The sequence below is a fragment of the Coloeus monedula genome, assembly GCF_965178545.1.
Source record: "Coloeus monedula genome assembly, chromosome: 3".
Classification (NCBI taxonomy): domain Eukaryota; kingdom Metazoa; phylum Chordata; class Aves; order Passeriformes; family Corvidae; genus Coloeus; species Coloeus monedula.
This window is the reverse complement of record NC_138783.1, coordinates 43,981,818-44,008,934: the sequence shown is the minus strand read 5'-3', so window position 1 is coordinate 44,008,934 and position 27,117 is coordinate 43,981,818. Positions and strand designations below refer to the sequence as shown.

Here is a 27,117-nt window from a genome sequence, read left to right as displayed (position 1 = left end):
ATTTTGAAATATTACACAGAAAAAAAAATGATACAAAAGCAGAATATCTGTTACATGCCAACATCATTTAAATTTACTGATTGTACATGGATTGATAAGAGTACTTTGGTACTGTACAAAAACTATAATGACTTGATTTTAATCCATTTCAGTAGTAGATCTAAAATGTTCTTAATATAGAAATATCAGCTTGCACAGTCTTCCTTAAAAAAGACGTCTAAAGCAATACATATGTTTGGCTTAAGGCAATTTATTATCTTTACCAAGCATGTTGTCACTGCTGACCAAACATCCCATGAATGTTTGTACCCTTTATACAACAATTAAGGTTGAGAATAACTTGCTTACAGAGACCAAGTGCACCTTTTAAGAAAGTTCTATGTATTTCAACCCAGCCAAATTCCAAATGATACATCTGCAAGGTGGGTGCCTGTCGGACACTGCCACTACCTGAACAAACAATGAAATCCTGGAAAGCCACTGAACCTTAGAGGACTTCACATTTTATTGCAAAAAATTGATGATCATACTACCAAGACAGCCAATTATTCATCAAAAAAACCTGAGCTCTCAGAGCACTGTTGGAAAGAAGGATGAAAATACTCTCTTTTATCTACCAGACAGGAAGACACAGATAATGTTGCTGCCAATATCAGTCTCACCAATTTAGAGTACAGAATAACACAGTTCTGCTCTTCTCTCCAAAGCAGATGATATGAAAGGGAAAGGATTCCAACAAGAGCTACGTGAATGATCTGATATCTGGAAAGAATCTCTGTTAAATCTCTTAACAATCTTCATCATTTGTCAAGAAAAGTCTTGATTGTACTATATAAACCCATACAAATGATGATTTTTTCAGATTCCTTAAAGTTAGCCAAAGGCACGAAGTAATTTGTATAGTTTTGTTGCTTGCGGTATTTCTTATCACAGACTACCTGACTTGGCACTATTAAATTGTTTCTTTTTCGTATCTCTTTTATTCAGTGTGCAAAACACTGTGAAAGGCCAGAGTAATAGAAATCACGTAAGAAATACTCATCAAAGGACAGAGAGTGCAGATATCCTCTCTACAAGCCACAAAACCAAAATCTCCAATGATACAGTACAGGAAAAATCATCCTACATTTGTTTTGCTTGTATATCTTCCCAGCAGTATCCACAAAGTCACTCTGAAAGAGGATGCAGGATCAGATAAACCTTCATTCTGACCCTTTCAAGTTGAGCTCATGTTATTAGGGCTAAACTGATTATATGCTGAGTCAGTTATCTTTTCAGAAAGTACAAATCCTAAAGGCACATTCCATAGGTAATTCACAAAAAATGCCAAGCATTATATCTGCTATCTATGGACAACGACTATTTCAATGTTTACATTAAGTCTTGTGAAGCCTTTTTACAGTGCTTATTGTAGTAGTACTACAGCTAAGTAAAGAAATAATCACATGAAAAAATAGACAAAGAAGAGAGAAGTTTTCAAGCACCTATACTTTCTCATCTTCTGCCACCTATTAAGAGGGAAAAAAAGCAACACAAATATTTCTCAGAGCTATTCCTTCAGAAATTCAAAGGGACTGAAAGACATCTGATAACTACTGATGCAGTGCAATCCTTTTCCTTACACGTTTTGGAAACATTCCCTTTTAAATGCCAATAGTTTAAAAATATTTGAAGTTAAGGAGGCACAGTCTTTGCCCATTTTGTACTGTAATCATGACTTAATTAATTAAAACAAACAGTTTAATAATAACACTGTTCCTTAGAGCTAAACATGAAAAAGAAAATATCACAGAAAAAACCAAACTATCTTAAATACCATCTGGCAAGGTGTGCATCTGTTCAGTGGACGTTTAGATAAAGAAAGCAAAATGCAGCCTATAAGAAAGGAGTTTTACTTGGGCAGAGTATTATCTTATTTCTCAACAACAACAAAAAAAAAAAACCCTCATAATGTCTTAACCAGAAAAATATAGTGTTAAAGATAATCTCAAGAAGAGAGGCTTCAGTGGAAAATTGCAGTTTTCCAAGATGTTCCTTCTGCATATTTCATACTAAAAGCTTCCATCCTGGCAAACTTAGGAAAGCACTAGGTACTAAAAACTGACATAAACAGTAACAAGAACAGTTACATCTGATCAAAAGTTGTTTCCATTACAATGCCTAAAACATAGGAGAAAAGAACATCTCTTAGTATCCTACAGGAATAAAATGCTCCACTAAAGCAAACAAAGGAACATCTCTGTAATTCTGTTCAGCACACAGATAAAACCTTTAAACCTTTAGAGATGATAAAGCAGTGAAGAAACAACCTTGGTTACTGTAATTCTTCAGCAGGAGGACTACTTCTGCAGATGAGACCGTATTAGGAAAAGTTCTCCCCATTCTTGCTGGCTGCAGCCTTCAACTTGTCCATCATCACCAAAACCTGTCATCTGTCCCAAAATGCTAATTCACTCTGATGATTTATTATTCACTAAGTATGCACTTTGATTCTGCTGAAGAAAAGCAAATTGAAAACCTCAAAGTAATCAAACTTTCTTGGACTGTGTAGTAATTGATGATCTCTTGTCACCCCCTCAAGGTGATCAAGAAACCAGCGAAGGGACTCATCTTTGCACTGTGATTTTAACAGTCTCTAAGTGTACAAGATACAATTTATTCCATGTCCACGGAAAATTGCATCTTACTTGCAGAAAGTCTTTGGGAGAAAAAAAATCACTTCTAGTTCATATCTGCCTTATTTTCTAGTGTCTACTGACTTTAATACTTTTGAAAAAGGCAAGCAACTTCTCTGCAACTCAGTCATGACTTACAAGCAGGAAGCTGTGAAAATCATCATTAGAGCTATAAAGCAGAGGGTTATATTTACAGTGACTACAGATGAGAAAAAGAAAGATGTCTACAATCAAGGGCAAGTGCCAAAGGCAGACAAAGAGGAAGTGAGATAAATTACCTAGGACAATGTGGTACTGGCTAATTACAAGTAGAGAAAAATGGTTTAAAAATGTTAAGAACCCCATTTCCTTAGCAAAGAAACACCAAGTGTTGCCGAATAGCTTCACTTGATTAAAAAAATAAAAACCATGCTAAAATTAAGAGGATAGTTTACGCACCATGACAGAATCTATCTTAAACTTCTGCTAAAAATCACCCTGAGCCGACAGCTGGTATCAAGCATGAAGAAATAGAACGGCAACAGTCCAGTGAAGACAGGATGAGAAAAAAGTGGTTTTCATGCAGGCCAAACAGACACTCAGTTGTTGCCTAATCTTAACCTATCTTAACCCATCCATGATCAGACCCAGTCAACAGCTGCATATACTAGGCAATACTATTAAAGCAAACAACATTACCATTATTACAAAGGCAATAAATGAAAGCATACTGTGGTTGTTAATGAATTCCACCTGGCCATGCAGCTAGAGTTGAGCTTGTTCTAACTACATTCAGAGTTCTTCTACATCCTTGCCATGACCATTGTAACATACAGCTCAGTCAAATGCACCACACTTTATTGTCAGTTGTTGGTCATAAGAGAATAAAATAGGAATGGGAACCATCTCACGATGGTCATCAGGCACCAGTGTTCTGCTGTAAAAGCAAATATCCAGTAGGAAAAAAGTTATGGAAAGGGAACTGTAAGGATAAGGTGAATGGATATGCAGACTTTACAGGAAATGTTACACAAGTTGTCTCAAACAGATGTATTACAACATGTTTCCCTAACATTTGTATTTCAGAAAACATAAGTTGATGCCAAATTTCCAGAGTTAAAGGCAGTATTTCCACTTTGTTTGGCAATAAAAAATAATCTATTTTAAAAGCTGGTAAAGGAGAAAACTGAGATGATGAGATAATCATAAAATTTGAGGGAGGAGGGTTGTGGGTATAAAGATACTTGCATAACAGTTTCCTGAACTGGAATATTTCCCTTTACAGAAAATGCAATATACAGGAGGTGATAATGTTTTTGAAGATATTTACCACACATGAACATGCACGAACCCTAAGTATAATTTTTTTTTATACTCTGGACGTCACACATTTACCACCATACTCAAAAGAAAAGTATTTTGTGGATTTTTTAAATTTGTAACTTGAATGGGACTTTACCAGGTTGACTTGATTAAAGATCTAATTTTAGCCTAACTGGGCCAGCACGGATAGCATCAACATATGCTGTCATCTCATCTGCAAAACTGGTGAGCTTAAATCAAAGCCCATTCCCAGAAGTATTGCATTCCAAGCCAACAAGCCACCTTCAGATACTTCAGTGTTCCAGAAACTCTCCACAGTAAATCGTTTCAGAGAAAGGAAATTGGGCACCAGGGAAGCCAGATCAACTGTTCAACTGTCTCTTTCTCACTCACACCAAATCTGCTAGAGATTTACCAGAAGCAAGCAAGAGACTGCTCTCCTCAAAACATTAAGGGCAATGAGTTAAGCATTTGGAATAGCATCAAAACCAATCCCAATAAACATGCCTGATTTTGCACGTGCATGATGATACACCCTAATTATGTATTTTTACTCTTCTTCTAACAGACCCTTTGTTTAGCATACACAGTTGCAAAACTATAAATACGAAACTACTGAATAGTTACTTCCACTGTGAAGCTAAGTTATTCACCATGTAAGGCAATCATTTATTCACTACACACCATTCACACCCTTCTCAGAACAGAAATAATCTGGACCACTTGATTTCACAAAAATAATGTTCTTTAAATCTTTGCACATAATTTTAGTTTCCATAAAGAATCAAGAACAAGATGATTTCATCATGTGGAAAAACTGATGAGCAAAAATACAAAAAGCAGCACAGACTCCTCTTTCTAGAGCAAAGATTTGCTCCTGCAAAGACTGCAAGAAACAGCAGTGAAATATTAGCAAATAACCTAACGATCATGCATAACATAAGATGGATTAGGAAAAAAGTTAGAGTGAGTCAAGTTCTACTATTTCTAGCATGTAATTTATATTTAATTATTTAACTGTTTTCAATTTTTTTATTAACAACTACAGTAGTGAAGGAAAAGACATTTAATTGATGCAGGCATTTGCCGTGTTGCACATTTTTGTGTAATGGAACAATGTTAAGACATCTATAAAAATATATCCAAAACATATCAGAATGGATAGTTTTATTCTGAGCAGATCAGTTTCAACCTGATACACATAACAAATAAATCTGTTCACCCACACAATACCCTTTAACAAAGAGAAACTAACATCCATATCTACCCCTAAGGGGTTCTACAGAAATACAGTAATTCATGTTTAATTTTAAAACTCAACCATTAAATGTGACTACATAAGCCACTATTTCTAAACATGTTTCTTAAGCAAAGTAACAGGTTTTTTAGGTCTCCAATATCAGGCTCAATTCAGGCAAAACTTTATTTCCAATCATACTACCTTCTGGGCCTTCTGAAATAATGAGGACTGGTGAAATCTAAGCTTCAAATGAAGAAAACATTATTTTTCCAGGCCCAGTAACAAGAAGAGTTTTATCTACCATTTATCATAACTTCTACACTGCCGGGTTTCTTTCATAATATGGTGATTTGTTATTCTGGTTCTTTAAATGACAAATGAGCATAGAAAATAAATGCATATTGAAATTTCTATCCCGTCTACATGATCAATGGCCTCTTTTTTGCAATACGTATTTCTGTTTAAAACAACAAATCTTTAACAAGAGATCTGTGTGCACTGCAATCTGAAACTGTGCTGTACCATTTACAGCAAGTCTTACCAAAGCAGCCCAACAAAAATTACAAGAGACCAGAAAGTGTCTTGACTATTCACAGCTGACCAAATGCAGCAGACAGTCAGTGTTCACTGCTGAGTCCTCGATTCAGGAAGAAGACCTTCTTCCCATGGACTGTGAACAGTCTGACATCCCACTGAGCATTTAAACAACAAAACGTGAACTGGCTTCATCTGTTGGTGTTGCTTTAGACCACTTCTAATGCTTTGTTCATTTCTATTACTCCATTGCACAGACTGTAATTCAGTATCCCCCAAAAATTATCAGTAAATTTTTCTATGAAGTCAGACATTGATTCTGTTCATTTTTTCTTTTCCAGTGACCATTAGTATCTTTTTCCTTTTTCTGTCTGGAAAGAAGCCCTTTTATACCTATTGGCAAGTTCAGAGAAACAACTGGGTTTTACTCTTGCCGCAGAACCACAATCTCCTTCCTTCAGTCATACTGGGTCAGTGTCCCTGTTTGCCAGTCATGGTTACAAGGAATAATGGACAAGAACAGGCTCACCAACCTTATCAAGTTAGTCTTACAATAAATTGATTTCAAAAGGCCTTGGGAGGTTGTTGGCTCCTCCAGCCTACACTGGAAGCAATTCATTTCCCACAGCAGCTGTGTCTACTCTGCTGAGTTAAAATATGTGTGCTTACTTATTTTGTTATTCCATCTTATGGCATAGCTCCATGTCAGCAGGCAATAACCTTGGCCACTTCATCGTTCAGTGTACAGGAACGTTCCTACCATTCCATTAGGAAGAGAATTCTAGCAGATAACACAGTGCCAGTCAGTACAACTGCAGCATCAGGGGCCACTGTCAAGAGTGTAGCTAGAATACAGTTTCAATTTTAGAAAATTTAGTAATATGAATTCCAAGTTAAATGTGGTGTCAACAATGTCTTGTGACCTCCACTGGCAGCTATTTTTACTTAACTTGGGTTAGGATGATGACTTGTCTGCAATATAATATGAGACAGTCTTAATATGGCATTTATTTTTAAACAACATTAACAGTGCTACAGTGGGTCTTAAAATAAAAATAGAAAAATAATCCAAACAAGGAGTTGTCATCTTGGCTGTCCTGATTACTCAGGACCCAAGACATATATCCCTGAAATATTTTTCCCATTAAAAAAAGAATAAAAATCAAGTTTCCACCATTGAAAAAGGTACTGTTAACTCACTAACATTTTTAAATGCTTTATTGCCACATTACTCTTAAGGCTTATTAGTCTCACTTTCACACATATAATGTGCAATTATTTAAGGAGAGACCCAATGAGCATTAATGAGATTCAGAGCTTATACTACAGAGTATTACAGACAGAATAAGATCATTCTATGACCTGCCCCCTTCACCTGTCTATAATTTGACAGGCGTGTGTGTTCTCCAACATTCACAAAGCATCAAAAAACACATTCTTCTTAAAAGTCTTTAGTCATACCTCTTTGGGTCTAATCATACCAGCCACTACAAAGATGGCAGGTAACAGAGTATTCCACTTTGGGAAGATGGATTTTTCTATTTGTTTTCAGAAATATAATTTACTGAAAGAAAGAAAAGCATACACAGAGCTAGACAGAACTCGCATGCCTGTGTGCACACTACGTTTAATGACAACAACAAAACCACAATTACTTTCCTAAGTCAGTGTAAGCACCTAAGAAATCTAACCAGCTAGGCTGGATTAAATGCCATCAGAAGTCTGAGCCAGTCAGATCTAAATCTTATATATAGCTCTGGACATACCACAGATAAGAACTGCAGAGCAAAAACATTTATTCTGTTTAACATTCCAGTGTTGGTGCCTTTAAAAAGACTCATGACAGAACAATCACTAAACTCAAGCAGCAGCTTTTAATAGTTGCTTCTGAAGCAAAAAAAAATTATAACATTAAGTGGAGGGATACATGTAATGCCAGGAAAGAAAGAAATTCATTATTGAGACTTGCAAGGATATAGGTACATCCAAAACTGAAGGTATTTACGAGTTAATAAAAAGATAAAATAGACTTTTTGGTGTCTTGTCTCACAAACGCAATCATGACTGCACGAAAAAAATGCCTATACACTTTTTTCATGCCATATAACTTAGACATTATGTTTGGAAAAACAGTTGGGGAAAAAAGTGAACATCAAGGGGCTTAAAAAATTATTATTATCTTCTGCTGTCCCCTAGTGGCACTGTAACTTGTTTCACAAAATTCATCAAAGAATACTTTCAACTGTAGGCTTCATAGGTTACAGAACAGAAGGCATAAATAGAAATTAAAAGCTGGAAGAAATTATTTTTGCAGGCAATTGCTACAAGCAGTTTTTATTTAGGTTTCAGAAACTAAAGCCCACAGAAAACACTGTAATCTAGTGTTTTAAACCACTAACTTCTCTAAGAAATTGTGTGGAAAAAATAACACCGAAAGTATTTACTAGACTGCCCATGGCATTTGTCAGTATTTTAGAAATTCTGTCACTGAACTAGTTAAGACTTTGAATGCAACTGGAAACAGCTTCTAATCACTCCAGTTGTAGCATACCTTTCAAGTTTATTAAAAAAAACCCCACTCAATACATGTCAATTCTACTATGAAGTAAAAGCATTACTGGACAACACCCAGATTTTCTTGATCTTACTTTACCATAAATCAAAAATGCAAGAGCTGCAATTTATGTTCTTCAGCAGGGTAAAATACTAGGGAAATGTTTCTTAGGGAACACAGTGGCCTTACCCACTTAAAAATAAACTGTTACCGCTCACCTTAGATCAAGCTTCACGAAATTGTAAGACAGATGTGGGAACACATCCATGACTGTCAAAGGTTTTCCAGCCCCATCCCCAACATAATTTCTCTCCTTTCATATTTACTTTTCTATCACAAAATAATTTGACTTCAAAAGTAAACAGTACTTGGCATCCCAGTTTTAATTACAGTTTAACACAGCCTCTTAATTAGCTGAGATATGTAATTTAGCTTTCATTCTATGCAATTATATTCTCAAAACCCATGGAAATTTGTAATTATCTCTTAACCTCATTAATGAGGACTACTAAATTGCAGTTCAGTTCATTTTTATCAAGTTTCCAGAAGAAACACAAGCTTCTCATACGAACGGTAGCTATTGAAAACAAGTGAAGCTTCCTATTCAACACTCAGATTTCAATGAGAAGTACATTCTCAATTACCCACATGAAAAACTGCATTAGTATATTTACTTATTGCACAATATTTACTTTAAATTATTAGACATCTCCCTTGTTTTATTTTCAAAGATTTATTTCATGCTATTAAGTTTCCTAAAAAAATTTCCTTCCAGGACTGCTTTACCTTAAGGATGGAGAGAGCCTGTATGTTTCTTCAAAATTAATGCCCAGTATAGGTAGAACCTGCTGATCTTTGCATCAGATTAGGAAACAGAAAATACCCATGAAGCTTTTCCTACAGAAGGAACTTGCTTTCACTGTCGGTCAACACCCTCCAGCTCACACAACTTGCTCTTAATTTCCATAAGGCCTCCCTACTGAAAAATTCACACAGAAGGAAATGTAAACTACATCCCAGTAAGGCATCCAGCACAGCCCACAGCCCCTGAGACAGACACTCTGCCCCAATTTTCTGTCCAAATATGTCCCTTGAGCAATCACAGAAGGCTGTATTTAAGAGGCCACTGAAGACAGACCCTTAAGGTTGTCAGGCTAAAGCTCTCTCAGAGTCATATTCGAATAAAAGCATTATGACAAAGGGGAGTTGGTTGTCTTTGTAGCTCTCTAGGGCTGTTTCCCCATGCAAAACCTACTTACAATTGCTCTTCTCAGCTCCTAATGAGAATTGGGGAAAGGCCTGAGGATTACAACTCCAGGGAGGTGCTTTAACTCAGTGACACAGTTCAGAAAGAGCTCAACCAGTATCCTAAACACTGCCAATTAAACAATGCCAAATACATTGTTTTCCTTCCATGATGACAGTATGCCATAAAGACAAAATTACAAGCCTTCTGTGGAAGCCACACAGGACTAAAAAAAAAAAGACAGACGAAAAAAGAAAATATTACAGAATTCTAACCAAGTCTGTATACTTTTCTCTCAAGTAGTATGCATAAGATTACATCTAAATTTTAAATTAGCAAAATAGCTACGTGTTTTATCTAATTATATATAACATTCACTGACTTTGTTCATTGACAGGTCTTTTTCAAAGTCATTTAAAAATTTATCATTCCTCTACTACAGAAGATATTTTGAAAAGAGTGCTGGAAGTGCACTCTCGTTGTACAGTCACCAAAATTTACAGCCTTCTGATCCAGAAACAGATCTCAAATTTCTATGGTGTTGAAATCCTGGTCTAAGCAACTGCTCTGTCATTAGGTTTGATAACTGACTATATTGCAAGCTCTACTACAAACAAGTTAAATTAGAGACAAGATACAATGTCACTTCTTGCATTTCATCCTTCAGATAACTGCACGAGGTTTTTGATCTACTGAATTACATGCAGTAACAGCTTCTGTTCCACTTAAAAATCTACTTCAGAGATGAAGGACCTGGTTTTCAACAGTCTATCTGGGTAACACCCTTCCATCACAGAGGCTTAGCCACAAATATTTTTTAACTAAAGCAATGCTTAAGAATGTAATTCCACAGATGACTTAGAAAATTAAAAATTTAACCTGTAATTAACATTTGATTCCTTCCTCCCAAGTGAAAATAAGGAAGAAATATTTCCATTCTTTTGAAGAGTCTTCAATGACACAAAGAATTGGATCCACAGTCTAAAACCTTATTTATCTATAAATGTCAGTGGAAAAACAAGCTTTTCCACCCACAAACATGCTCAATTCAGCCTTTGAGGCAATCCTGCCAAGTGAAAAGGATTTTCTATTTCCTCACTATTAATCTTCCCTGATCAGATGGAACAATCAGGGATGTTCTTGTCTGCTGTAACAAGTCTCTGAAGCTCACTAAGAAATTATTAAGTTAAATCATTACTCTTAACTAATCAAAAGGGTCTTTTAGTGATAACAGCCTTTTTCTTTCTAATTTATATCTTAATTTTTTTCAAGTGAGTCTTTAACTGATGATCTGTCCCTACGGTGATCTAGTTTTAACCATTAAAATACTAAGGAAGAGTGAAAACAAACCTGGCTGTTCTTCCCACTCTGTGGATGTACGTGTTTGCATCTTCTGGACAATCAAACTGAATGACCCAATTCACTGCTGGAAAATCTGTGTAAAGAAAGAACATATCAAGTAAGTTCACTGGACTCAAAATCATCCTATTCAAGAGCATTAATTCCTTCAAGAACCATCACTTGGACCTATTCACAGACATTAGGTGCAAGCTCTGAAATAATGTATTCGCATACATAAACAATCATTCTCTTCATCAAAGAAAGTTAAATTAATTGTGTGTTATTTCCTAAATCGTGACAGTGCAATGAATGGAACATAATTTCACACTTGACAAGAACAGACATGCTTTGTGTCACAGAGATGACAAAACACCACTTTGGTTAACAATTATGTAACAGTATCTGACCCACTTTTCACCCACACTGTTAACATCCTACACCACTGGGGTCTGAAGTTAGCTGTGGTGAGACTGTACTACCTCAGCTGTCACATACAGAAATATCACAGTCCCTCTCAAAGATGGGAGGGGGTGACCAAGCCTGACAAAAGTCAACCTTCACTGTGAATGGTATTAATAACAAGCATTTCTGAAGTGCTGTGCTTTGCGCAGCAGCGGCAGGCTTCGCACTAAAGTGTTACTTCCTAACCAAGTCTGCAGCTATACTGTATTCCACAAGTACACTGACACTCTAAACCAACCCAACACAAATTAGACAGTCACTGGTGAGATTACAGCAGTATGGAAGGTATGAGGAAGTTTTCATTCCTGACTTCAGTTTCTAGAGCACCTTCTTTCTTTTCATAACATAGTGACAAAACCTCACATTTTGGACAATGGAGTTTGCTATCTCAAAGAATGACTGGACTCCTGCAAAGTCTTGTGTTGTACTTAAATGCCTCTAAGAACTAAAAGAAAAAAAAGTCTTTTTACCCTCATTTATTTTTCTGTCTCCTTATCAACAGAGTCCTACAATGCCACTCAAACATCAGACATCACAATTTCAGGTTTCCATTTCCACATACCAGTAGGTTAATAATTTTCATATCCTTTGGAATAACCCACAGGATACAGGCACAACATAAATATTTAAAACTGCTGGAATCTTGCCTTACAGCATGCAGTAAACAAGTGCATCACTATTTCCATACCACCTGTTTTTCTGGGGTAAGAAGAAAAGCTCAGATGAAGTGGGCCTCTTCAGTAAAGAAACAGCAGAACTCTAAGAAGCATCTCTTTTGTGATACCCTAATGAGCTCCTAAGCAAACTACAGCTTCATTTTTCACAAACTGGGTTGGTCTACAGAGTATAAAGTCTGACAAAGCCTCAACAGGTTTAGCTGCTGCTTCTGTGGGTACCTACCCAGGCCACGAGCTGCAATATCTGTAGCGAAAAGCACGGCTGCCTTTTTCCGAACAAAACAAGTGTAGACTTCCATTCTCTTCATCTGCTGCTGCTTGCCATGGAGTGCCAGGACAGGAAGACCAGGCTGAAGCTTACAGAACACTCTGAATAGATATTGGACCTACCCAACAAACCAGGGGGGAAAAGAATTACCATGCAATGTTAAAGTCGTTAAGATCATATACAGTGTATATAACAACTGACATAATACATCAAATTAAATAAATTTTTCTTCACATCAGAGAAAAAAGATGTTATTTTGAGACCAACTGTGCCAAAAGATTGGCATGCCTTTTGATGGCATTTCCTAAAGGAAACCAGAGTAGGTAACAGCAAGAACCACTTGGGACATGAGTATTTAGGCTGTATGCAAGGGACCAAAGTATCAAAGTCCATCAGAAGCACTGCTTTTAGACACTACTGGAAGGGTGTTGTGTTTTATACTTGCAACTCAAATCAGTCTACAGTCTCTTTACTATTTCAAGTTTCAACAGTTTCTCCTACAAAATCAGCCTGTTTACTCTTACCTACAGTACCCATGATGCAGCATTACTTTGTAGCAGGCAGCTACCTAGTATCTTTTTAAGAAAGCAGTCACATAAACTGTGTATACTGCAAGAACAGCTGCAGCCCGGAGAATTTCTGTACAACTAAGCCAACCACTTCAGTGTACTCACCAGTCAAATGCAGAACAACAAAAATACTGCAACCTCTTGCACAGGTGAAAGAATAGCAAGGAATAGTTACTGGAACATCATAAAATGGTCTATTATTGTAAAATACTAGCATTGTATTATACTAGCAACCAATACCTGCATTGTAAAATAGTTCATACATGAGTAGTTATAGGTACAAATACCTGTGCCAAACAAACACGTGCAAATAACTTCAAGAGAATAGTCCCAGGACACTTACACAAGTAGGTATTTGAAGGATTACTTGCTATGTAAGAAAAACCTTTGCATGTACTATTTCACAATCACACTTTCTCAAACAAGCAGATTTAAAAGCTTGTAAGGAAAGCAAGAACAACTACTGAAATACTTTGTAAGCTAACTGTGAAACATGTCACAAGACAGAACTGAAATAGTTGGGCCTTACTGACATTAACTTTAGCATTCATTTTTAACAGCAGACCACAAAAATGGCTGAGAATACTCAGGTCTCCTGCATTGAGCCTGGGTCACTAAACTGCCCAGAAGCCAGCTTGCATGACATGCAGCAGTAGGTGATGTTTTGTTCCTCCAATTTCCTCTTGCAAATTAAGTCCATAATCTCACCTCTCTGGTGCATTGACATCTACATTAACATCTTCATTTTATTAGTTTTAAAATGGTGGGGAGAAGGAGGGAGAAAAAAACCATACCTCTTTACAGCTTGCAAAAAACACAATGCTCTTCTTTTTCAAATGAGTTCTCAGGAAAGAGTATAACATGTTTACTTTTTGCTGGAGCTCACAGACAACATAGTTCTGATCCAAAGTTGCTGGGGTACTAAAGAAGAAAAGAAAAAAAAAAAAAAAAAAACAAAAAACAAAATCACACAAAATAATTATATTTAGATAAATCACAGAAATGTCTCACCTTTCTTTTAAGCCAAGAGCATCTTATACATATTCAGTAAAAGGAGAAAAGAAAAGGAGTCAGGCTGGAAAGCTCTCCCACTTGAGGAACAAATCTTAGCAGCTTTACTTGAAAACTACATCAATTCCCTTACTAAAAGCCAGTGGGGAGGGACAGATGTCTTTTGACATTACTTCTAAATTAATTTACTACCAGCAAGGCAAACTCCTTCCACGTCTAAGCAGCGACATTCAAACTGCCTTGACTTAAAATGCAACTTTGTCTATCAGTCCCATTAAAGCATCATTTGTGCTTAAGGCAATGTCAAAGCAGAGTCTAATCACGTACAAAAAAGGAGCATTGATGTACTTCTACTGATTATACTGACATGCAAAGTAACTTTCTAAAGCTCTGAATTGTCATCTGAACTCACATTTCTGTTCTTAAAAACAGAAATAAAACAACAAAAAACTTCTTTGGGATATCTGCCCTTGAAACACGTCTAAATGCTCATCTCTTATAGTCCCTCTGCTTCACCCTGAACAGAACACAGGTATTCAAAATTACCTTTCTAAAGGTGGCCACTTGGGAGGATGAAACTACAAGAGACTTTTCCAGTTTTCATTCTGTTATTTAATTTGAATTACGCCACAGTACTTTTTGCTTTCTAAATCTTTCAGAGGAAATTGCTTTTATAAGGCAATAACCTAAGGCAGTAAATTCTGAAACAAATTAATACTTTCCTTTTCTTTATTGTTTTTTTATCTAATTGCACTCTCCCAAATATTTAAAAAAATTAGATGTACTTTAAAATAGACTTCACTGAACATAGGAGATCAGTGAAATAGATAGTCCCCAAAATTAAGACTGTGTACAAGGCTTGTACATTCTCTCCTGCTAAGAGGATATTAACCACACATTTTTTTCTGGCAATCATGTTTATTTAAGATGCCTTTGATAGTACTGCTGATTAAAAAAAGGTGTTTGCAGTACAATACAGAGATAATCAAATCAAACAGCAAAAACTTCCCCAAGATTCAATGTGGTTCTGCCATGCATTTGCCTGGTGATTTCTTGTTTGCTCCCGGGAAAGCCATTTTCATCTCCATGCTTCACCTTTCTCCTGCATCTTACATATGGAAATATATGCATGTTTCATAGAAGAGCAGAAAAAGAAACATCCATGTTCGTCAGTAATTTGACACTCAGATGATTGAGCCCACAGAAATGCAAAATTAACATTCTTCATTTGGATTTCAAAAGAAAATAATGTGCCAAAAAGCAACACTCATTTGGTGATATATTAAATTTTTTGAGCATGGCACACCACATACTTCCCTTCAAGCAATGGCCTCCCATCCTGCTCCAAACTGTAGGGCAGGCCAAATTTATTTTGTGTACACAGAGCCAGAGCCCTAAACATGCACTGAAAATGCAGCACATCAGGAAGCCACAGGAGTTACTGCACATGGACTAACACCACCTGCTTTTCTTCGGGCTCCTAATACAGAACACACAAACAAGACTATCATTCTGCACTTTCCCAATAGGAAAGCATGTCCTTGGAAAGCCAGATTTATAAATGGCACACAGACAGACTATATTTGCACACACATGTGGTGGTTTCATACAGTAAGTACACACATGCAGGAGGCAAGGAAGCCAAACAACAAAAAAAGGAGTAATTCAGAACTGAGTGCTCCTAGACCCAGGACTCTGGCTATAATCCACTCTGACGCTTCCTCCTGAGGAAAAAAAAATTCAGTCTGAGAAGCTGCCTGAGGAGACAAGACAAGCACAGGTTCAGCATCCCTGTAATCTCCCTGTAACTCAGTCAGAACTAGTCCCCTCTTATTTGGAAATTCCGTGCTTTCAGGAAGGCACACAAGCAGGATCAGACACTGATCCAGTGATGGATGCACAACACAACCTCTGATTCAGGGAATTGTCAGGAAGCAGTTAAGTAGGATCACTATCTAACCCTCCCCAGAAAAAAAAAAATCCCAACATACCTGAATTTGGCTTTCTCATGAACCCAAACATATTCGGGATCTTTCAGACTCAGCCGTGCAAGATCCTTCACGGATTTTGTTTGTGTTGCAGAAAAAAGCAGAGTCTGGCGTTTCTTAGGCAGGTTTTCTATGATTGCATTCATTGTATCAGCAAACCCCATGTCTAGAATTCTGTCAGCTTCATCAAGAACTGGATTGAAGGATAAATTTGAGAAAATATGGTTTTAGATTTAGTTATTAAAAAAAACCTACATTAAATCCATATAGCACAAAATTCCATCCGTACTTAGAATGCAGAGAGTAAATTAATTACTGTACATGACAGGATTCTCTTTAGATATTCCTGTACTTCATAAAACATGCTTTTAAAAAAAACCTGCAACAGAAATCATAGCATTTCCCATAATCTATGCACTACAGCCGTCAATTTCACATGCTGAAGCAAAAAGATCAGCATCTCAAGTAAACAATTTGGCAATTTGCAAACAGACTCCCTGTCCTATTACTGAAATAAAAGCACAGAATGTAAAACAGTGTTGTTGTACTGGTGACAGAGCAAAACACTCTCCTGTACCTAAGCTGAATTTACCATTGAAATACAGGGTATAAACCAAGTAGCACAGAGACAAAGCTTTAAAAGAGCCTACATTTAATGTAATTCTTGTCTAACTGCCATGAATTGTACTAAGTGTACCAAGCATAATTTCACATTTTATCAGCTTCATTAGCTTCTTAATTGCTTCTAAGTTCCTCAAGCTATGCTAAAGATTATGCAGTTCTTAGTAGAAGGCAAACCTTTTCATTACACTGAAAATTTTTGTTCAGGATGGAAGGATGAAAACAAACAATGTTAAAAATGCAAACAAAAGAATAAAAGGAGCAGAAATCTATCTTAAAACACGAATAAAAATGTTTTCTAGAACTGGTCCAAAATACACATGCTGCAGTGGATATTCTATATAGCTAGTTAATTATCATGTCAGGAAAGACACAAGAGCCATAACCAGAAAGGGAAGTTTAGCATTAGTAAAGACAAATATAAAGGATTATGCAGGACACTACATTGGGGTTTGGGTTCCTTACTAAAGCCCCTGCTTGTTCTTATCATCTTAAGGAAGGCATGCTCAGCAACTGCTTCAGAGAAAGTACACACAAGAAAGAGGTTTTGCTGTTCCCTAATTTAATTTGAATATGTATGAGCTCAAATGCCATTTCATCTACATACCATGACAAGAATAAACTTTTTATGCAAGGAAGTGCTGCACACAATTATGAGCTGCTACAATATATTCCTGACTACTTTCAAGTACTTAAAGAACTTACTCAACATTTGCAGATCAGATGCATAGAAATATGAAGTTTCATCCATGTGTTGTAAAAGCCGTCCTGGAGTGCAAATCAGCATATTTATGTGGTGGATTCTTTCAGACTCTTCTTTCAGATCCTGAAAAGGAGTTAAACCAGCATGGCTCTAGTTGTTCAGACTAGAAGTCCAGTACCAGAGATGGTCAGGTCAGTTTAACTGTTTAATAGCTTTTAGAAAGAATAGTCAAGGAGCAGCCTTTCCTCTTCCCACAGATACGGCACCATTTCTTCAGCATGCTCACACCTGTGGCTTGAGGAAAAAGTATTTCAGAATAATCTAAATTGACAGGATAGTCCTGGGAGACGTGGCAGGAAGGTCCATCCAGTCATGGACACTGAGAAGATTTTAAATATGCAAAAGCTTTAAAAGACACAGAATACACAAAAGAAAATGAGTGGGTCACTGATAGGTTTCCAATCAAGACTCTCCTCCTTGACTTTTTGAGCCCAGGGTTTCCTTCCTAAACTAGCACTTAATACAGCACTCAACTATGCCTCCATACAGCAAACTCCAAGAGAGGACACACACCTTTCCTCCAATGATAAGGCCAGCTGAGAACTCATGGTTCTTCCCCACTTTCCGCAGAACCTTGAAGGTTTGATACGCCAGCTCCCGCGTAGGCGATATTATCAAAACCCCCAGGCCATCAGCTGAAGTCCACTGCTGGCGATAGAGGAGTTCCAAAGCCTGAAAGCAATTACAATGTGTTATCATCACAAAAATCTCAGAAGAAAAACGTGCAACAACAAATTGGCCAACAAAAAGTGTCGTAAAAAAAAAAAAACCAAGACAAAGCCACATTAATTAAAAGAATGACGTGAAGAAACATCAGTACACACTCTACATAGTTTGATGATTTATAAATTCTAACTAATGGTAATGATACTTGCTGTAGCAAAATTCTCCAGTACCAACCTATGACAGAAAGTAATAGGTTGAAACTCATAAACACTTTACTGCACAATTAATCCTATTCTGTTAAATTCTGGAAATTAAGCCATTTATATGACAGTAGAAATCAGTGTTGAAAAATATGAGAAATTTCTCTGCTCCTAAGGTTTTGTGGGAACCAGGAACAGAACGAGCACCTGGAAGAACATTAATTACTGAAGTTTTAATTCTAGCTTATAGACTTGAAGTGGTACTATCCACACATTACATACAGAGCATTCCAACTAAAATTGCCATACAGCTCACACCAGGATTATTCGTCCTTTTATGAATTCATACTGCAGAAACACCGTATTAGTCAGCTAATCCTAACACAAGGACTTTACAGGTATGAATATCTGAAGCCTTCTGGAATACTGAGAGCTGGTAAGCATACTTGCACAATTAATTTTTTTCCACTCTTCATCTCTTCAGCTCCTCTCGCAGCCCTCTTCTCTAAAACTGCTTTAAAATAAGGTTTGTATAACAAAGTACTTCTACTCTTAGATTAACTAATGGAGTAATCTCACTTGTTTCCCAAATTCACAAGACTTTTGAAGCCACCTACATTTTTTTATTCTCTACTAATAAGATTTTTTTTTTAAAAAAGCAGCATAAAGCCTAAGTCTTCTTTACTAGAGAGGGTATTCAAAGCACCGACTACTGTTCCCTGACAGTAGTTACTGACAAAATAGGCTCCAAAGAATTTTATGCTTACAAAAATGCAAGTAATGTTTAAAACAGAGTAACTCCACTAAAAAAAATTCCCCTTCATCTAATCACAACATGATGGGGTTTGCATCCACTTTTATGCACATCTCAATCATACTTTTAAACTGAAGAAATGAAATGCAGATCATGACACTTTGAGTAAAACTGTCAGACATGTACATCCATGACAGGGTTTTTCATCCCACTTTTCTGCTTGCACCTGCAAGTGATTTCTAAGAAGTTCACAAAAGACAAGGAAATGGAAGTCCACAATCACTAAGGTTAACTTTGCTATATAAGGCCCAAACTGTAACATTTTAAGGGAGTGAAAGCCACTCATCTAAGAAAATATAAGGAACTGAAGGAAATCCACCAATCTGTTTCATACACCTAGCTTTCAAATGCCAAAAAAATTGGACAACGAGAGTTGCACCAGGAAAACACTCTTGAGAGAAAAACAAAGCACTTCCTAAATCACACAACGTCTACTAATGTAAGGATCAAAACGAAACTTTTAAGTCTTGGCATATTCCTAGCACAAAAAATACACTTCTTTCAGAAGCTCAAGCAGCTTTATTCAATTCCTAAGTATCTTGGCTTTCCTGAAACACTCAGAACAGCTGAATTGTAACTTTTTTCTCAGGATCTACTAACCTAAGCTGACATCAATACTTCACAGATAACTTGGTTTGAGTACAAACAGAAGGATGTAAATTACTTACTGGAACAATAAAGGCCAAGGTTTTGCCTGAACCAGTCTTTGCAGCTCCAAGTACATCTTTACCTTGTAAAGCCAAACCAATGGTTTGCCTCTGTATCTCTGTTACCACACGATACTGAGCTTCTTGCAATCCTAGTATTTGCAGGGTGGGAAGAGAAGAGAGGGTGTGGGAGGGCAAAAGGAACAAAAAAAAAGAAAGAAAAAAACTTTATTTCATTTTGTCTGGCCTGTAGGACTGCACTGCTCTGTTTAGAAAATGCTGTACATGGCAATACTTACCTAAAACTTGGTTTAAAGAAAAATGTTCAGATGCAGATAAGCAATGCATTCCCTTTTACTTATATTATTTCCCAAAGAAAACTTCCATACTTACCTTTAAGGGTTTTCTTTGACAACGGAAAATCTGAAAATCTTTGGATTTCACTTGCATTTATCTGAAACAAAATAATTTTAATCAATGCTTACAATCTAACCATAAGAGAGGAATTGAACAGCATTCTACAAGTTGGTGTTAACATAAATATGTAGTAGTTCAGTATGCCCTGATTCAAGTTAGCTAGTCAGGCAACCTATACCAGTTTGACCTAAGCTAAACCACTGATCTACCATAAACTACTCAGTAAGTAATGATATACTTGAATAATGCAGGCTAATAGCACAATTTACAGCTCAGACCATCATGAAATCATAGAACAATTTAGACTGAAGAGGACCTCAGAAGGCCCCTGGTCTCCACCTTACTAGAGTCCAAATGTCCTTCTCAGATCTGTGTTTTCAGACCCCAAGCAGGGATCTACTGGGAATATATGCCCATCCTTGTTGAAGAGTGTATTTGGGCACCCAGAGCTGCAGAAATATTACATCCACCTGACTGGGAAAAGAAGAGCTCCCCTATGTCCTGAAACTCACCAGATTCACCAACCTCTAGCACTCGGTGTATTTAATTTTTTAGAGCTGTCCTACACAGTAAAAAAAAACCAAAAAACCAAAACCTAAAAAAATAGTTCTTTGTCCTGACACCTACTAATTTAGTTCTCTGCATGCACCCATATTTGAGAGCTGTTAATTACACACACACACACACACACAGTCCCCAATAGCATGTGTTTGAGCCCATGAGCTTGTTCAATTATTTACAAAGATGAGGTGTCAAGTAGAGCTCCTGGAAAAAATGTAGTATTTTCAAGGCTGTTCTAGCAGATGTGAGCAGCTTTCACTGGCAAAGTTCATAACTAATAGTAGCAGGACAAAAAAAACCCACAAAACTCAGGAAAAAAGAATAGAGACTACTGTATTTATAAAGCCTGAGCTGAAAAAGAAGGTAGACTATACAGCTTTGAATCCATGCTGACTAAGATGCATAAACTGAGATTTCTAAACGTCAAACTTGGAACTCACAACTCATGCATTTCTAATAGGTAGTGTTTATCTCTAACAAACTGCTGAACAGAAATCTCCCAAATCAGGGACCAAGCAAAACAGTCCTCAGACCCTCCTGACATCCTGAGTTAACAATTCCAGAGAAGGCCTCAGATGAAGAGCTACTGAGCTGTCAGATCAGCCTTGTGGCTACTTGAAGTACCAAACTTTTTACAGCCTCTGCCTATTACAGAAAACTGAGGGGTCATAGCTGTTTAAAGCATCTAAATCACAACACTACTCTTTTCAGCCTAGTTCTCTCCGGTAAAATCAAGACAAGTAACTTAATACATGAATTTAATCTCTATAAATAAAAGGTTAAAACAGGTAAAAGGTAGTAACACCCTTATTAAAACCTGGTTTTGACACATTTCAAGGCAAAGCTCTTGTAAGGTAGATTTCAAGCTTTCACTGTGTCCTAACAGAGCAAATAAACTTTTGTCAAACATTATTTTGGAGGAGGGAAAAAATCCTACTAGAATCACCATTAAAAAAAAGGTCTTTTGTTGACTTTCACATATTGGAATTTTTGACAACTATTTCCAAATTCAGTTGCTAATTTTGAAGATACTATGTATCACATGAAATATTGGGCCAATTCCCACTCTTTATTATTTTGCATGCTAAATATTTACAACACAATGATGTATACAGCTGCTGTTTAATTTCAGCCAAGAGACTGTCTGCATAGGAAAACAGTAAGCCTACAGGAGGGAAAAGTGTTTCACTAACATCAAAAAAGAATTCATGCAATTGATTATATGCAACTTAAGGGATAGATTTTTACAGGTTTGTGATACATCAAATGGGCTATTGCAGCAATCTGAAATTGTTCTAAATGATGAAAGTATTTCAGTAGTCAACTTCTTTTTTAACTCTACATGACCCAGTAAGAACAGATGTATTAATCAAAAAAGAAGACAAATATTGTTCTGCTCTTCCACAATTAACTTCTCTAAATCAATTTAAAAATCATTACATGAATATGCCTAGCTCTTTTAAAGATGTCCAAGAAAAAAAAAGTGATAACAGTATTAAAAGAGCAAGGAATGTTAGGAAAGGCCATGTCACAAAGCTTTCTATATTATTTCTCTGCCCTACAAAGGATCCTCTTCCAAGAGCAGAGGAATGTTATGTTGTAGTACCCTTAAATTCCGAAGGTACTGATACATTTTTAAGTCATGTCCAAACAGCAGGCATAAGAAGGACTGATGTCTGAGGTAGGTCTTCTGATAGACCTATTCCACATCTACATGCACCAGTGGAAAACACCTCCAGCTTCCACCTAGTTTGTTTCCCTGTCCAAAGTTACTACCTCTGCTCATCTGCTGGGAACTTGTAACTGTGAGCTCTCTCTAATCAACTCTATATGAGAGCAGCCAGCTCATTTCAAATACCTCAAGTGCTATTCTGATCTAACTCAACTAATTTGACACAGAGCAGACTAGAAAGGATTTTTCACAAACAGCTCCCCAGCACGTCAGTTAGGCTGTTAATGCTTTTCATGAGCACAACTAGATGGAAAAGACCATGTCCATCAATGGCCTGACAGACAACAAAGTCACTGAATCAACAGAAAACAGCTCATCTATGAACGTATAACACAGAAAATGGTCCCATGATTTGGACACATTGGAACTAAATTTCACATTTTCCATCTGTGCTGCCACACACTTGCCATCTGTCAACAAATGGAAAAAAAAATTCAGTGAAGAAGTATATTGGTTGTCTCTTTACTATTCCTTTTATCTTGTTTATCCACTGCAGTCATTCTCACACACGAAATGATGGACAGGAGGCCAAGCTGGATCATCCTGCATCCATCAGCCATTCTACCACTATTCCATGCACATGTAAATCTAACCCACACACAGCCTGTGTGCCAGAGACCCCAGTCACCGCTCTTCACAGAGAAGAGCTTACCCAAGAGCTTTCTACTTCCCTTGTCCTTAAGGAATCTGCATGGTGCAGAACTCACTGGAGACCCCTGAAGATCCAAGCACATGGCACTTCTTCACGATTCCCACTCCCACAGATCTAGGGTAATATGGAAGAAACACTGGAGACCAAGTGGAAAACCTTGTCAGGAACAAAAAAAGAATATCTGAAGTACTGAAGATAGAAAGTTACATGGGCATTCAACTGTATGCTCACAGGCAGGAGAATAGCAGAGCAAAAGGACAGCAAAACTCCAACAGAGCTGAGACCAAGAGTCCCCAGAACTATCCTAATACAAGCATATGTTTACCCTGTCTTAATTCTGATGGACATATCTGAATGCTACTAGCCTCTTTACTCCAACCTCTAAAAATACACACAACCTTCCACTATGCCATCCCTACCTATGCTGCCCTAAGCTCCACAGTGACATTATCACCCATGCCCAGAAAGAGATGCATGTGCAGTCACATCAGTGACACAGAAACATCCATAGACATTCACATAGCCAAGGCCAGGAGTAGAGGAACATGTCATTTGCTTTCAAACAGTCAAGCAAATGATCCAATGAAGCTCAAGAATACTAACTTGCTGAATCCTAACTAATGGAGCTAACATGATTTCTTCAAGGTAACAGATGTGTCCTATACCTCTTGTCATTACTTTCTGCTCAGTCAAATTACAACCACCAAAATGTCATTGCTACCAGCCGCGCCAAGCACTGCATAACCAAGTACAACTGCCCTGCAAACTCAGCAAAAGTTGGCAGAAGGCAGAGCAGCACCACAGGTAGAGCACATCTGACCCGTTATTCACAATTACAGTGCTTTCCACTGATCAGCGCGACTGCAAAGCCGACTATGTCCCACAAGAATTCAAGGGAATCTGGGTAACAACACCAACACCACTGACTTCAGTTCTGGTATTCAAATACCTATTTCTTGACTTCAGCTTAAACAACACACTCTCATAGTATGATGTTTGCCCATCCTGCATCTTCTATGGAGACAAACGTGTTCCATCCCCAACATGAAGACATCCACACTGGTGGAGAAGGGCCAAGTGCCACTGGTCACTACCGTTCCCACCATCTGCTTCAGCCTCCTCCTCCTCGCTGCCCTCCTAACCACAAGCTCCCCCGTCCGAAGGTCCCACTACCCCCGGCTCCACAGCCTGTCCAGTCACCTCCACCAAAACCACTGGAACTGCGGCTACTGGCCCCTCCTCCTCCGCCTGGGGAAAAAGAACAGAGCATCATCCCTACCTCGTGACGGTAAAAGCTCTCTGCCTGCTACAGAGCAGTGTCACCCAACACACCTCTTACCTACAGGCACCACCAACAGCCCAGCCAACCAGGGGGGCTCCCCACGCCTGCCCAGGGCCCACAGATGCCATCTCTCCTCCTCCCACTTCTAACCACCCGAGGAGAGGAGCCGCTTTTTCGCAGACCGCCGTGCCCGCCCGCCCCGCACAGCCCGTCCGTACCTCGGGATAGCGCTGCACCAGGCGAGCGATGTTCTCCCGCTCCACCTGCCACTCGGGCCGCTTCCTCTCCTTGCGCTGCAGCCGCAGCCTCTTCGTCCGCCTAGTGTATTTCTTCTTCCACCGCTCGAAGCTGCGCACGGGGTCCATGGCCGCCGTGGCCCCGCCGCCCCCGGGCCGGCCCATGCCGCTGCCCCGCCGCCCGCGTGGGTCGCGCACGGCCGGGCGGGGCGGGGCCGGGCGCAGCCGGAGCGCGTCACTCGGAGCGCGTCACTCGGAGCGCGTCACTCGGAGCGCGTCACTCGGAGCGCGTCACTCGGAGCGCGTCACTCGGGCCGCGCCGAGGGGAGGCACCGGCCCGGCCCTCGCCGGCGGGCTGGGGTTGTGCGAGTGTTGAAGGAAAATCGCAGTTCGCGAAGAAATGAGCTCGCGCCGCAGCAAGGAAAATACGCTGTGATAGAGATTATAAAACGGAAAGGAAAAAAAAAATAAAGCCGTCATAGAAAAGGGATATGTGCATAGTGCTGGCGTAAGTTTTGTCCTCAGCAATGTGGTGGTGTGGGGGAATCACAGAATCGTAGAATGGATTGGGTTGGAAAGGACCTTAAAGATTATCCAGTTCCAGCCCCTCTATCGTGGGTAGGGGCACCATTCACTACACCAGGGTGCTCAGAGCCCCATCCAACCTGGCTTTGGATAGGGATCACTTCAGGGATGGGGCATCCACAGCTTCTCTGGGCAACCTGTTCCAGTGTTTCACCCTCCTGACAGTGAAGAATTTCTTCTAAATGTCTAATTTAAAACTGCCTTTTAGTTTGAATCTACTGCCCCTTGTTTTATCACTACATGCTTTTGCAAAAAGGCCCTTTCCAGCTTGTAGGCCCTCTTCAGGTACTGGAAGGCTGCAATTAGGTGATCCCAAAGCCTTCTCTCTTCCAGAGTGAACAAACCTAATTCTCTCAGCCTTTCCTCACTCAGAGGTGCTCTGTCCCTCTAACCATCCTGGTGTCCCTCCTCTGGACTCACTCCAACAGCTCCATGTCCTCCCTGTGCTGGGACCCCAGAGCTGGATGCAGCACTGCAGGTGGGGTCTCACCAGAGCAGAGCAGAGGGGCAGAATCCCCTCCCTGGCCCTGCTGCCCACGCTGCTTTGGATGCAGCCCAGGACACCTCTGGCTCTCTGGGCTGTGAGGGCACATGGCTGGGTCATGTCCAGCCTCTCATCCACCAGCAGCACCAAGTCCTTCTCAGCAGGGCTGCTCTCCATCTGTTTCCAGCCTGTATCCCTATTGCTACCGGGAGTTGCCCAGACCCACGTGGAGCACCTTGAACTTGGTCTTCTTAAACCTCATAAAAGTCCCACAGGCCCAGTTCTCAAGCTTGTCCAGGTCCCTCTGGATGGCATCCCGTCCCTGAGGTGTGTCGGCCGCCCCACTCAGCTTGGTGTCATAAGTCCATTTGAGATACTGGAAGACTGTTACGAGGTCTCCCTGGAGCCTTCTCTTCTTCAGGCTAAACAGCTCTCTCAAACCTGTCTTCATAGGAGAGGTGCTCTATCACTCTGATCATCTTCATGGCTTCCTCTGGACTCGTTCCAACAGGTCCATGTCTTACTTGTATTGAGGACCCCAGAGCTGGAGGGAGTACTCTGAAGCTGGAATCAGGAGGAAGAGTTTTGTGGCAAGGCTGTTAATGCTTTATTTGCTCATTCGTTACAGGGAAAAACTGACAGATTTGGAAAAATCAAAACTCAGTTGAAAGACATACAGTGGGGCTCGTGTTTAAGGTGCTGGATTTAAGCTCTGACATGTGCTTTGACCCTTCATAATACAACTGTAGTCAGTCTTAATGGCCTTGGCTCAGAGCCTTGAACTATGCAAAGGGTTGGCAGAAAGTCACAAGCAAAACTGCAAACGGAGAGAGTTGTTTTACACTGTGTGGTGTAAGGCTGGTGTCTGTAAGAGGCACGTATCTTGCAAGGGAACTAGATTTAACCAACCTGCAGATTTATATTACGCTATCTTTACATTCACCAATCCTTAACCCCTCCCTACAGGAAGGTCTGCATTGCTCTGCAGTTTTTCAGTGGCCAGAAACAATTCGCTGAGTCAGTTTTAGCACTTCATCAGCACACAGAATTAAAAACAAAAACAGGCTGTGGAATTATTGTGCCACATCAGGAAGAGAAAATTACAAACATACTTATGCAATGGCATAAGAAGGAAGTAAACACGATGATGAGGGGAACAGTGAAAGACTCCCAAAATAATTATTGTCTGTGATGAGGGTTTGGAATTCCAGAAAGCCAAGGGAAAAGGGAGTGTCTCTTAATTAGCTCCACTTTTGCCATACATATGTTGAGTGTATCACTGAAAGATGTTTTCCCTCCTCCCCAAGATCAGGGAAGCCTGTGATCATAGAAATGTTTGTTTTCCCTTTAGAATCCATGAAGTTACTAATTTCAGGAGGGAATGGAAAAACCTTCCTTAAATATGCCCCAGTGAGATCTCTCCTCCCAGGTACAGCTTTGAATGCAATGGTTTTCTCTAGGAGTTTATTGCTGTGCAGATGAATAAGGAAGGATACTGAAGGTTTTATTCTTGAAACAAAAATGGTTTTGTCCAGAACTACCTCATAAAAAGCTGCTTACAGGAGATGCTGATCCACCCCAAAGGATGGA

At 39.0% G+C, this 27,117-nt stretch overlaps 1 protein-coding gene across 1 annotated transcript in view; it reads right to left on the bottom strand.

Annotated features, from left to right (window-relative positions):
* Positions 1-24,657, bottom strand: part of DDX10 (DEAD-box helicase 10) — a 160,882-nt gene extending 136,225 nt beyond the window's left edge. Inside the window, exons 1-9 of the mRNA XM_082278922.1 lie at positions 24,441-24,657; positions 19,972-20,032; positions 19,600-19,730; positions 17,765-17,923; positions 17,194-17,314; positions 15,871-16,060; positions 13,663-13,789; positions 12,255-12,417; positions 10,902-10,986 (exon numbers count right to left, since the gene is read on the bottom strand). Of these exons, the coding sequence (XP_082135048.1) occupies positions 10,902-10,986; positions 12,255-12,417; positions 13,663-13,789; positions 15,871-16,060; positions 17,194-17,314; positions 17,765-17,923; positions 19,600-19,730; positions 19,972-20,032; positions 24,441-24,623 (1,220 nt within the window). The 5' untranslated portion in view covers positions 24,624-24,657. The remainder of the gene's footprint in view (positions 1-10,901; positions 10,987-12,254; positions 12,418-13,662; positions 13,790-15,870; positions 16,061-17,193; positions 17,315-17,764; positions 17,924-19,599; positions 19,731-19,971; positions 20,033-24,440) is intronic.
* Positions 24,658-27,117: the final 2,460 nt, after the last annotated feature.